This window comes from Carassius carassius, chromosome 9, assembly GCF_963082965.1.
Source record: "Carassius carassius chromosome 9, fCarCar2.1, whole genome shotgun sequence".
Lineage (NCBI taxonomy): Eukaryota > Metazoa > Chordata > Actinopteri > Cypriniformes > Cyprinidae > Carassius > Carassius carassius.
This window is the reverse complement of record NC_081763.1, coordinates 21,120,311-21,133,848: the sequence shown is the minus strand read 5'-3', so window position 1 is coordinate 21,133,848 and position 13,538 is coordinate 21,120,311. Positions and strand designations below refer to the sequence as shown.

Here is a 13,538-nt window from a genome sequence, read left to right as displayed (position 1 = left end):
GTCAGCTGTATTTGTTAACATTAGTGAACTAACAAGAATGTATTAAGAAGTTAATACATCAGTCAACAAATGAAACTTTATTGTAAAGTGTTACACTAGAAAACTAGGTTTTGCCTGATAGAGAAAAATAAATATGACAAAACCATTAAATTATCAAATTTAAAAATTAGTCAGAAGAGTTAAGTAACCTTGTTTTAAGTGACATTAACCAATTAAGCAAACAGACACATCTTTATCCACTAAAACATTTATTTAGCTTTCAGTTTCAGTCACCAATTCAAGTAAAAGGATAGATAGATAGATAGATAGATAGATAGATAGATAGATAGATAGATAGATAGATAGATAGAGAGAGAGATAGAGAGAGAGAGATAGATAGAGAGAGAGATACTGTAGATAGAATGATAAATAAACCACTCATTCATTCTGTAGTAGCAGTCCATAGAACAGAATCCAGCAAACTCTTTGTCTGAATAGAAAGCGGTGAAGACACCCTTCTTTCCAAGAACACAGTATCTACAGCCATCACATTTGCTGAGCTCCAGCTCCACTCTGTATGTCTTCCTCACATCTGGACTGACAGACTTCCAGTCAACCATACCTACACAAGAGAAAAACAAATGTTGAGAGATTCAAAAAAGAAGTAACCAATAAGTAGAATAAAATAATAAAAAAGAAGCGCAAGTGTCTGAGAGTGCAAGTCTGCAGCCAGACCCTTCTCCATTATATTATAATACAACCGTACCACTGACTCTTCACTGAGTACCAAAAGTACATATGCTTCCTGTGCATGGTTTCTAAAAGAATGGAATCAGAAAAAAGTTGATTGGCACTCATCTATACCACAGGTTATACTAATATTTACATTTACATTTATTCATTTAGCAGACGCTTTTATTCAAATCAACTACAAATGAGGACAAAGTGGAAGCAATCAAAAACAACAAAAAGAGCAATGATATATAAGAGCTATAACAAGTCTCAGTTAGCTTAACACAGTACACGTAGCAAGGGCTTTTAAATAATATAATAAATAAAAAGAAAACAGATAGAATAGAAAAAGAATAGAGCAAGCTATTTGGTTCATGTGCATGTACCACTCCAACATGTTGGATTAACTTCCAAAGAGTGAATGTCCTTCGAGTGCACTTTGGGTAATGGTACAGTCAAGGCATGAGGATCTAATACAAGAGGCTAATCATTCAGAGTAAAGTTACTGACAGTGCTTGTCTCCATCTTCTAATGTTGACAATGTGCCTCTGAAGGAAAGTCAGTGTCTTTTTCAGGTGTGGTGGACAGAGGTGGGTAGAGTACCCAAAAACTGTACTTAAGTAAAAGTACTTCTAGAAATATTTACTCAAGTAAAAGTAAAAGTCCTAGTCTTGAATAGTTACTTGAGTAAGAGTAAAAGAGTATCGGATAAAAAATCTACTCAATTAGTTAGTTACTAGTTACTTTGGGTCATATATACACTGAGCCTATTTTTTTTTAGATATATAGATAAATGTGTGTGTGTGCGTGTATAAATGTATATATTTCATCAACCTTTACTCCAATTTATGTCATTTATTATAAAACCCTGTCTGTTTACTTAAGTAACAGATATAGGTGTCATGCCATAACATTTTTAATACGACTGACTTTATATTAAATGTGAATTTAACATTGAAAGTTAATGTGATATAAATATTGCTACTAATCTTTCATTGTTCAGAAAGAGAGCAAATAACATTTACATTATTAAAGATCATTTTCACTGACAGTCTAGAGTTCAATCGCTCTCAGAAACTCCCATTAAAATCACTGAAACTGTTAACACGGTGAAATCAATCTTATTTACAGATTCGTACACACATCTGCACTTTGTTGTTTCTGAAGAGAGGATTCGCCAGAAAGAGGTCTCCAGTCAGTGAGCGAGTGAAGGAAGCACCGGCATTTTAGCGATGACTCATCTGAACGCCTCTGATTGGCCATTGCATTCACAAGCTCAACAGAATCTTGTGTGATTGGTTATAATGCGCAGTGCTGTAAAAACGCATCTATCTCTGGCTCAGCGCCAGCAAGCGATCACAGATCTGAATTTAGCAGCTGATGACATGACTTGCTGAATGTACTCGCACCGGTGTGATTGTATTAAAATTAATAAATTCTTAATCGGCTATTTTTTGTCTTTTGGAAGCTGCATTCAACTTGACTCCCCTCTGTTATAAGCCACACACGTACAACAAGCTAATGTCACAGTGGTATCGTGTACTGTAATCGAATGTAGCCCAAGTTATTACCTGTTAAACAGTAGACAGCACACGCGGTGTTCATCTAATAAGGATCTCCATCGCAAGCAAATAATAGCCTTTGCAGATTTGCTTTCAATTCAGTGCAGTTCCATAGATACGTTTTCAACGCTGCTGATGTTCTTAAACGTTACAACTCTGAGTGAACCTCTTCAGACGCTCAGCACGTGTGGCAGGGAACTGAACGACTCATTCAAACTGATTCATGAACCAATTCACTTGTTTGCCAATTGGTTTGATCAAGCCTTTGAACAGAATTGACTCAAAAGAATGAATCATTCGCGAATGGGCATCGCTTATTGTCCAGAGAAAAGTAGACGTCGCGTTTGGAATAAACTGAAGCATTTATAACATTTATTGCATTAAGATAAAGTAACGAGAGCAGCGTCGCCCACAGTAACGAAGTAAAAGTACAGATTTTTCCCAAAAAATTTACTCAAGTAAGAGTAAAAGTACCCATCTTTAAATATACTCCAAAAAGTATAAGTAACCCCCAAAAATTACTCAAGTAAATGTAACAAAGTAAATGTAACTCGTTACTACCCACCTCAGGTGGTGGATATGCAAAGTTGAAAGCAAAATACATCCACAAGGCTGTTATGAAGGCTTCATCAAGGCTGGTGCACTGACACACATCTATTCCATCTTCTGTCACCACACTGAGCCCTCCTCCTATGATTGCCATTTTACAGTCAGTATCCATCAGGTGTATGGTAGGAAAGGTGTAGCCGGGTCCCCCTACATAAAATAAATAAATAAATAAAAAGAATAATAAGAACAATAATAATAATAATAATAATGAGAAAAAAAGAAAACAGTTTTCAGATTCATCAGATTATGTTGCATCCTCTTTGGCTCGATACATTGCAGAACTGCAGAAACAATCAGAAGCTAATGTATAAGGTTCACAATACGATGCATTTCATGTTCTTGAATACACTGATAAATCTTACATTGTTTTCTAAAACTATTGCTTTAAATTTTTAACAGATGGGCTAAAAAGGTACAGAAGAATAAAATATTACCTGAAAAGATTTGAAACAAGATATGTTACAGTTGATGAGGTTTATATATATATATTCTATATATATATTTATATATATATATACTCACTCCAGCAGGTGTCCTGAAGTATGTGTATTTTTTGAGTACATCCTCCACAGACATTCCTTCCGTGCTTTCTCACTTGAATCCTCTTCTTGAGATTTGAGTCTGTGACCTTCTGCAAGCCCCGCCTTGTTCACGCAGTGATTGACATGGCGCGAGGGGGCGGAGACGTGATCGGCTCGGAATGCATTTTCAATGTGCACATTGAATTTTGCTACATTCATTGCGGGACACTGAATGAAAATGCAATCGTAAGTGTCTTGACTGTAAGTGTTAATGCATTTAAGAAAAATAGCATTTAAATTATCATTTTGCCACAGTTTTTGCTTGAACATGTTAGACATATCTAATCATTTCTGTAATACATTTTCATTTTAATTTTGCAACTTATAAAGCGTTAAAATTAGTATTCATTTTACATATTAAAACTGGTGTATGAAATGGCAAATGAAAATTATGTAATTTAATTTTCATTTTCATTTTGCACCAAACATTGCACAAATGTATTGGAAAATGTAGATGTAAATACAGAAATGCATTGTCATTTTACATATTGCATTGTCATTTTGCATATTACATTCCAAATTGAATAATGCTACCCATATGCTTCCATATTAATATTCCTTTAAATTCTGCTATGTAGTTATTATCAGTTATAGATATTTCAGTGAAATATTTTGGAAATATTTCTTCATGTCCTGTAAACACTGTAAACGTTTATGTCATCTGTTGCACTGTAGTATTTTATGTAGTATATATTAAAATGTTCCAATACTTTTAAATGTATCCATCGAAATGTATAAAATGATAATATTTTGGCATTGTTACTGCCGTACACTTTTGAGCAGAGATTGATGATTTGACCTGCATTCACCTGGCTGGAGATGCTCCATTATGCTGTTCTCAGAGCCAGGTTAACCACTTAAGGCCAAAATAAATGCAGAAATGTTGTGAATATAGCATGTCTTTGACTGCTAAGGTCCTGATTCCTTTCAGCTGCCCCTTCCTTTAGAATAGCTTACGGCGCCTTGCATTTGCTCTTTGTGTTAAAGCACTAATGGCAGTTCCTCATGGACACCCATCAATTTAGGACACATGGGACATGTCTTTATCTTCAGAATATAGTCTAGGTATTAAAGGGTATCTGTGTAAATTCTCTTTGATGAAGCATTACACATTACAGACTCTATGAACTGTTGTCCTACCTTCCACTCAAGATACTCTTTGTACTGTTAAGCCAAAGAATAGCCAGCTCACCCATCAAAAGCTTGACCCCATCGGCAAGCCATTGCAAGAAGTTCTTCATTCAGGATCCATTAAGCGTATTCAGAGCAGAGCTCCATTCTTCCCATATATCCATGCAATAAATGATGCAATAAATATAGGATGTGCTAAAGGAAGTAGATGGCTGAACGTAGAACTGGCCAGTGGCCATTCGTTTGTGAAACACAAATATCTGAAAAAGCTTATTCAGACTGGTTAATGTGTTGTCATTTTACTGAATACACTTTAAAAGCAGTCAGTTTGGATAAAAAATACTTAAAAAAATTAAGCATAACTTCTCATAGCTTTGTCAAGACATAAATGATAATGAATTTGGTGTTCTACTGGGATCTGATACAGATAATCGAGATTTGCAATCAACTCTCAGAATATGTTTCATATATATAATCCATATGTTTCAATATGCAATCCATTCAGAATTGTGCATATTGAATCTAGTGACCATTAATCTTATATATTTAGCATATAGGAATAAATTATATTTATCAGTATTTTAGCTGTGGTTCACTTTGGTTAGTGGCAGTCACTTCTTTTCCATTTTCGCATTATTGACCCAATATTGTTTAGTTAATTAGATAAGATGTTTTCATATTAGATGAATTCTGTGATCTTTTTCTTTTTTGCCACATGGTTTTACGAAACAGCCACTGGTTAATGTTTTTGTCTGTCTTTCAACAAGACATCCCTTGTTTTTTTTAGCGTTAGCCAAAAATGCATTGTGGTGATAGTGGTCCAACAAAAGGGACTGATCTCTGATCTGCTGCTCCTGCAGGCACCTCTCCTCATCTTACACCTCCTGATGTTGCTCTTGGGTGAGACATCACAGAAGACTGACATGAGTGCTGCTCTGAGATGAGCATATGACAGATGCCCTTGTATCAGCCAACAGGCAAACTTTTAAATCTCCCTGCGAGCAGTTTACAGTCATTTCACCCTTTATGGAATACTGTTGTCAGTGCTTTCAGGCTTATGCCAAATTGTGTGCAATAGCATTTGTAATATAATTAATACAAACTACAGCTCTTATTTGTTACATTTATGTTTTGCATAAATTAACAGAATTAAAAAACAGTCTCAATCATGTAACAATGTAACTTTTGGCCATATAGCAGTAAAACAATATATATATATATATATATATATATATATATATATATATATATATATATATATATATATATATGTAAAATGTATTTTTTTTTTTTTTACAGAAGAACATTGTTTTAGTTGTGGCTCTGCTCCTCTGCATGGATAAGTGAGATGAGACGCATGGGCGGATGACATATAGCCTATATGCAATTTCATGCCAAATTCGTAGACAGCTCTACAATAAGAATACTCATAGAGTGCTGTAGGGATGACATGTTTTTGCAAGCCAAAATGCATAAAACCACTTCCGGTTTCATCATCGTCAGTGGGTGTTTTGTTAAATAAGATCTATGGTTTACAGAAGATCAAGATATTTTCACGTTTTATTCTGTGAAATACATCAAGATGTTTGTTAAAGATTGCTTCATCTGGAAAGCTTCTGTGTACAAACATCTAATAGACATCTTTAAGATAACAGTTTTACATACATTCTAAATCATAAAAATCTTCTAGACATTTTGAAAACATCTGTTTGGCATCTAATGTGAAACATTCTATAGACGTATTGCAGATGAGCAAACATTCTAAAAAATAGAGTTCTGCAAGTCTTGCAGATAGACGCCAAAGTCTCTGTGATGTACCTGTGCTATCTGGGATCAATAATAACCCTATATGTTTTTTTAACCCTATATGTTTATAAGTAATGGTGACCATTGTGTAATTTTTTTTTTACATTTTTACTTACGCTGATTTTATTTCAGCATCCAAATTTATACAATTTGTGTTTAACTTGTCCAAACATCCAAAAGCCAATGAAAAAGTCCAATTGTGTTTATGTCGAAGGAACCAGGGTGATGCTAACTTCCATGTTCCATGTACCAAAATCGTTTGAAAGCATTTCCTTTCGAGCGAGCGCTGCTTCACGTTAATGAGCGAGCACTGACTGGGACATTAAAAACCCGGAGCGGATCACAGAACGCTTTGGGTTTGGAAGGAAAGCTCGGCGGATTCGCGTCAAAATACATGCCGTTCCAAATCAGCTCTCAAACTACGTGTTGCTTGGCAACACGCGAAGCTTGACATTTTGACTGGAACTATTTTAGTTGGCGGAGAGAAAATAAAAAAATAAAAAGATTTTTCTTGTGTACTGAACTTTTATTTAGGCAAGAAATTCGTGCTGACAGCCTGATGTTCATTAAAACTGATTTTCTTTAACAACAAAAAAAGCTCAGTTTTTCCATATTAGGGCAAAGCGGACTAAACGTTCCGGTGAGTAGAAGCATATGCGTATGGAAAATCTAAACACTGACACTGACAAGTCTAGCGACAAAAGGACGTCGGGTCTCCTTTTGTCTCCAACATTAGGAGAGAAATTTCGACTTCAGCGGCATATAACCGCCCTCTGGCTCCCCTCCCAGGCAGATTTACCCCAGCACCTCCTCTACACATTGGCCCAGCAGCGGCTGAGCAGCACTTTACTAGGCTGTAACCACTGCCATCGGCTCAACTTCTTCAGCATCGTTTCAGTGTCTGTGGCGCTGCTGCCGGAGCTTGCGAGCCTGTCTTCAGTCTCCCCGTCTAGTCCTTTGTCTGTCTACATCGGATATACAGTCGTCCGTCGTTTTTCGTCAATTAGGCACAGGCGTATGTGTTTTTTAATTGATCTGAGGACATTTCCCACAGATAAGAACAGTCTGCACCAAAGACGGGCTTCGGGTATTAACGTTATCCAAAGGTAGCTACATCACCGAGGTAAGCGACACAAATGTGAATTCATATCGATCTCATCTTTTCCATTATTGTCTCTTGATGACAGTTGACATAACTTATGGTGTTAGTGTGAAATGTTATTGATACCCATGCATTCTTATTTTTTGCATTTTCATATTGTTTTTTTTTTTTTACCACTCCCTTCCTCCGTCGTCGCTGTGGTTGCCAGTGATTTTGCCGGTGTTACATAAAACTTCGATTTTCAACGTCCTGGTTTTTACCCGCCCCTCATTTTTGATTAATAAAATCATTGGGTTATTTAAATGTAGCCTATATTTACAGGAAGGAGGAAATTAAGAAGCCTGCAATTCAGCCTTCAGCCTGCAGTAGCTTCTTAATAGTTTTATCTGCTCTGGGAAACCTAAATACATCGGAGGTAACTGAGATACAGCAAGTCATGCTGGTCTTCATCAGATGATCATGTATCTACAGAAATTGTGCTGTCTTATTTATTGGCAGATTTGATGTCTAATTTCTCTTCTTTAGTTCTTTATACACCAGCAATATCAGTTAGGACACAAGATACACGTATCATTAATATAAATGTGCTTTTGTTTAGTAATTGTTACATTTTTAATTCTAGTTTTTTATTTATTTTTAACCAAACTGAAATTTACCCTCCCTATTTGAATGCAATGTGGTGATCATTGAACGACCTACATGAAGAACTTGATTTGAGAAGTTTGTCCTGGTCCTCCATCTAATATTTCACAATGTCCTTTTGTACACATAATATTATGAACAAACCAAAAACATAAACCTGAATAGTCTCAACCATTCATTTAATCAAATCTATATATTTTTTCATCAATAATATTTGTTTCATGACTAATTGGGTGGAAAAAGAGGTTTATGGCTTGTGGCAAACTGCTGTATATTCTGGGCCACTATTGAATATATATTTGTTTAGGGCCTCAGTGAAGCACTGAAATCAGTGTATTTACCTTTGGCAACAACAAAAGATTTCATATTTCATATATTGACACACAAATTCACATTTAAAAGGTATTTCTTGGATATCTCCATATGCATGAAGTATTTATGGATGGTTTGAAAGAAGTGAGATGTTTTAGAACGGTACATTTATTTATACAGCTTGTGAAACATCTGTGTCCCCTAACCATTTATTCACATCACATTTGATTGGAAAAACAGCACAATCTCCTGCAGCTGCTCTGAGTGTGTTTAGTGTCAGATAGTGAAATCAGAGCTTTTAGAGCGCGTGGCTCCAGTGTCTGGCTGGTGTTGCTGGGAAGCACTTAAAAGCCTTTATGGGATGGATGTAGACAGGCAGTTGAACACCTGCATGCTGAACTGTCTCTGCTCTCTGGCTCACACATGCCCTAATGCTGGACTCCTCTCAACACCAAAAACTCTCAAGACTCAAACTCTGATCCCCCTTAACTGCTGCTCAGAGAGGAGGACTAGCATCTAATTACTGAAATCTTTTATTTGAAAGCTAAATTTATGCATGCAGAACTTCCCAGAAAAAAATAACGAAGGGAAAAAAATAGAATATGTGCAGTTACAGTATGTTTATTGAGAAATGTTTTGTGAGGAAGTCTAAAATGTGAGTGGTGACATCTATTCAGCTCGTTTTTAAGTCAAAATTAAAATGTAGCATGACTGAATTAGCCTTATAACCTTAGACTACACCAAAAAAAAAAAAAAAAAAACATTTTTAAAGGATACATGAGGTACAAAGAGCTTTTTAAGTTAATAACCACACATTTTCACTTTGTCAGTAGTTGTAAAATAAAAATGCATGAACAACAGTGAATAAAACTTTAAATAAATGAAGGAATCAAATGCAAATAATAAAAAAAATATACCAATATTTGCTGAAAAAGTCCAAAATGCATTATTGTACTGTAGTATCAGAGCAACTGAATAAACATGACAATAAGTGGTTTCATGGTTTACACTCTTAAAAATAATGGTGCTTTACGATGCCACAGAAGAACCTTTTTGTCGAAATGGTTCCATAAAGAACCTTTAACATCTCAAAAAGGTTCTTCAGATGATAAAAGGATAAGAAAAAGATGGTTCTTTGTAGAACCAAAAATGGTTCTTCTGTGGCATTGCTGTGTGAAGCACCTTTATTTTTAAGAGTGTATTTTCATATCATGGAACATATGCAAACTCTTCAACATGGCATACAAATCACATTCACAAATCATTATTACTGTTCTTACAAATAGTGTGAGGTGCTGGTTTTGCAAGACTTCATTGCAATCCTCATTGACTGATGCAAAATCAGGTTTTTAAGCAAACATATGTTACATTTACATTTTGAGGCAGCACAACTCACCTGTCTAAAAACATAGGATGGCTGTGGAAAGAGTCATGTAAAAGATCCACTAAAGCAGTTTAAATATGAGCATTTGTTTTGGGACAGTGTGCAAAACAATATTTCTTGTTTCAATCTTTTTGTTTAGGTTTAGTTTGATCACTTCCACATCAAGCCGCAGTCATGGATGAGATGGACTTGCCCCAGATGAAGAAGGAGGTAGAAAGCCTCAAGTACCAGCTGGCCTTCAAAAGGGAGAAATCCTCAAAGACAGTGACAGAGTGAGTGTGCTTTCTTTTGTTCTACACACTGTACAGATAGTCTCTGTTCCAACTATAATATTTTATTCTGTCGCCCCATATCACAACAGAAAAGATAATGACTTCTTCTACCTTCCTTCTATTTTTGTTGCTTTTCATCATATAATCAAGTACAGAGAAAGCTAGCAACAGTAAGCCATTAGAACATCACCCATGTATTCTGTCCTTTTATTATCCAAATACTTAATTGTCATCGGTTAAATGGCATTGACCAGTCAATGTTTTGTTATAATAACTTCTAAACAGTACATTTAATGGTTGTTTTGACAATATAATAGTTCTACTTCCATTTCTTTCATATAACTCTGTGACCTCTATCTTTGCATAATAATGCAAGTTAAGACTAGCTAATTGGAGCAATTTTGTGACTTTTTGCTGTGCATTTTAAGGGTTTCAGTATTATTTTAATATTCAGTGTAGTGTAAAGGTTATGGGGTCAATTCGATTTTTTAATATTTGTAAAAGAAAAAAAGTCTCTTATCTTCACCAAGGCTGCATTTGTTTAAAAATACAATAAAAATAGTAAAATTGTAAAATATCATTAGAATTGAAAACAACTGTTGTATTTTAATATATTTTAAAGTGTAATTTATTCCTTCGATGGCAAAGCTGAATTTTCAGCATCATTACTCCAGTCTTCAGTGTCACATGATCCTCCAGAAATCATTCTAATATACTAATATGCTGCTCAAGAAATATTTCTAATTACTATCAATATTGCAAACAGTTGCTTAATATTTTTTGGAAAAAACAAAACAATTATTTATTTATTTATTTGATACATTTTCAGGATTCCTTGATGAATAAAAAGTTCAAAAGAACAGTATTTATTTGAGATTTGTTTTTGTAATGTAAAATGTAAGTCTTTTCTGTCAAATTTGAACAGTACTGTATATGGTAACCATAAAACCAAAACAACGTATATTAATATTGTGTTGTTCGTCACACTTTTTTGTTGTAATAAAACTATATTTTAGCAGATGCTTTAAGCTAATATAAACTCTGGAGGTAATATAAGTAATACAAGTAAATCATTTAAATAACCATAATAAAATAAATCATCATCTAATATGTTAAAAAATGTATGATGACCCCCCCCCCCCCCCCCCCACACACACACACACCTAAATGATCCTCTCTACATAGTTCAAACCTCATAGTTCCTGTTGTGAAGAGTGATCAGTTTTTTCAGGGGATTCTCTAAACTGTTTCCTGATTGAATAACCCATATGCCACCATGAACTCACTGCAGTTATTTCTGAATTTTCAGGTTCACCTCATGTCACAAATTAGGCTGCCCAGAGGCCAGGTCCTCTTGGTGATTGTTCAGGACAAAGCATTAGCTCTCAGATCTCTGGTGCTTTACTCTCCAATTTGAGAGCAAGCATGGCCTGTTAGTCACACCCTCCACTGTCACATTACAGTGACATCTCATTTCCCTGCGTCCCAGGGCTCTCTTCCTGAAATATTCACAGTGGTAATTTTTCTGTTACAATTTACCTTTTACCAGCCAGAAGTGAACAGCTCAGTTTACCCCAGCGTAGTGGTTCCTTCAGTGTTATTGTGTAGTTTAGCTGAATAAGCAATTGTGGAGTCATAATGTTGGTTCATGATGACTTAATAGCATTTGGGTTTGGATGGAGTCTAGCTTGAGTCTAAGAATATCATTCTCATCTGACACATCATTTCTATTAATCGCCTTATGATGGATAATGCTTCAGCAAAGAGTTATGTGATTATCACTCTTATTTATCATTTGTTCAACATGGGTGCAAATCTTGCACGGCCCCAATTCCTTCACACTCTGCATCCATGTTCAAAGGCACATGCATACAGAGCAAATCTCTGCTCTATTTACTCCTAAATAGTACACATTTTTGCACCAAATTTGTTACTTTAAATAGATTACGCAGTTAGCATTGAGTCCCAGAATGATGAGGGAACTTCTCCTTCCTCTCCTCAGCCTGGTGAAGTGGATCGAGGAGTGTGTGCCTGAAGACCCTTTCCTGAATCCTGAGCTGATGAAGAACAATCCATGGGTGGAGAAGGGCAAGTGTGTGCTTCTATAAAAGAGAAGCAGCAGCAGCAGCAGCAGCAGCAGCGGTCGCCCCAGCCCTCCGTCTGAGCCTCCACCAGCCTGACAGGATCACACGGCACTTGCTCTCTTTCTTCTTGTTTCATTACCTCACCATGAATGTACAGCAGCTTAGCATCCACTGCACAACAAAACTCACACTCATGCACACAACATTAGCTCTATATAGTCAATTGAAGAATTTGACACTTTGACATGCATTACTATTATATTTGTAACCATCAATATACCTTTATATGCAGTTAGTGTAATTTCTCTTGCCTACTCGACTTCAGTGTTGTCGCCGAGTTCAAGCATGTAGTGTCGACATCGAAATGTTACTATTTACACCATACTCAGCAGTTACAGACATTTTTAAACATGTACAGATTGTTTTAATTTATTAACTTATTTATGATCATTAATTAATTTATTTATGGTTTGATTTGCTACTGAAGCTGTTGGCACCGACTGCTTTAAAAATTACGATGGACCTGCTGTTGTTCAACTGCACCCTTCCTTCCTCGAAAGCTATGGATAATGTTTTATTTTATTTTTTTAACGCATCTTGCCAGGTCACCATCAAATACTGCCTTGTACACAATTTCCTTAAAAAGAATGTAAGTGTGTGAGGGATTAGTAAACCATCAGCACCCTAAAGCATCGAATGGATATGCAAACGGAGAGGTTGTGCACTGGCCAAGGCTTTTTTTTTTTTTTTTTTATTTTGATTAATAGCTCAATCTTTATTTATGGCAAGGATGTGGGGTTAATCTGTGACTTTTGATTTGTTCATGTTTTTATATATTCAAACAGTAGAAACCTGTCCAATTATCTAGAGGTGTGTTATATATGAGAATGCTTTGAGAAAATATGCATAAGATCAAGTACTAGTTTAATAAAAAGCAATAAGTGATTACATTTTTTATTGAATGTTTTACAGAACATATTACTGAATAAAGTAGAGGATTTTTAGACAGCTTTAATGTCATTTGTGTGTTTCAGTTGGGTGTGTGTCATGGTATGGCAAGGGTATTTGTCTGTTTACACGATGACAATTACTGATTACAGTAACACATTAATTTAGTTTGAGACTGTACTAATGTAATAATAAATTATGATTAAAAAAAAAAACAATTAATCATGTCCTTTCACCCAATTATGGAGCACTGAACATGACATGCAGGGGAAATAAAAACAATATTGTTGCCATGTATAAATAATTAAGAAAAGAAAAGAAAAATCACCACTTTGCACTAATTCGTTCCCTCATTGTAGTTAAATCGTGGCCATAATTAAAACGAGTAACAAAT

The 13,538-nt window shown here is 35.4% G+C and overlaps 1 protein-coding gene and 1 long non-coding RNA gene across 2 annotated transcripts; one reads left to right on the top strand and one right to left on the bottom strand.

Moving 5' to 3' along the window:
- Positions 1-411: 411 nt before the first annotated feature.
- On the bottom strand, positions 412-3,476 carry LOC132148611 (uncharacterized). Its single transcript, XR_009434944.1, has 3 exons — positions 3,405-3,476; positions 2,882-3,029; positions 412-601 (listed from the first exon to the last, which is right to left on the bottom strand). It is a non-coding gene; the product is annotated as an uncharacterized LOC132148611 (long non-coding RNA).
- Positions 3,477-7,111: 3,635 nt separating this feature from the next.
- Positions 7,112-13,206, top strand: LOC132149266 (guanine nucleotide-binding protein G(I)/G(S)/G(O) subunit gamma-13-like). Its single transcript, XM_059558363.1, has 3 exons — positions 7,112-7,523; positions 9,980-10,112; positions 12,115-13,206. Exons 2-3 carry the CDS (start codon positions 10,015-10,017, stop codon positions 12,218-12,220), a joined length of 204 nt encoding a protein of 67 aa, XP_059414346.1. The 5' UTR covers positions 7,112-7,523; positions 9,980-10,014; the 3' UTR covers positions 12,221-13,206.
- The last annotated feature ends 332 nt before the right edge of the window (positions 13,207-13,538 follow it).

What these genes read in the sequence shown, in the direction of transcription:
- LOC132149266 (XM_059558363.1), top strand. Translation starts at nt 10,015, where the DNA reads ATGGATGAGATGGACTTGCCCCAGATGAAGAAGGAGGTAGAAAGCCTC. An exon ending in TCCTCAAAGACAGTGACAGA is followed by an intron (nt 10,113 to 12,114) that starts GTGAGTGTGCTT and finishes TCCTCTCCTCAG; the next exon opens with CCTGGTGAAGTGGATCGAGG.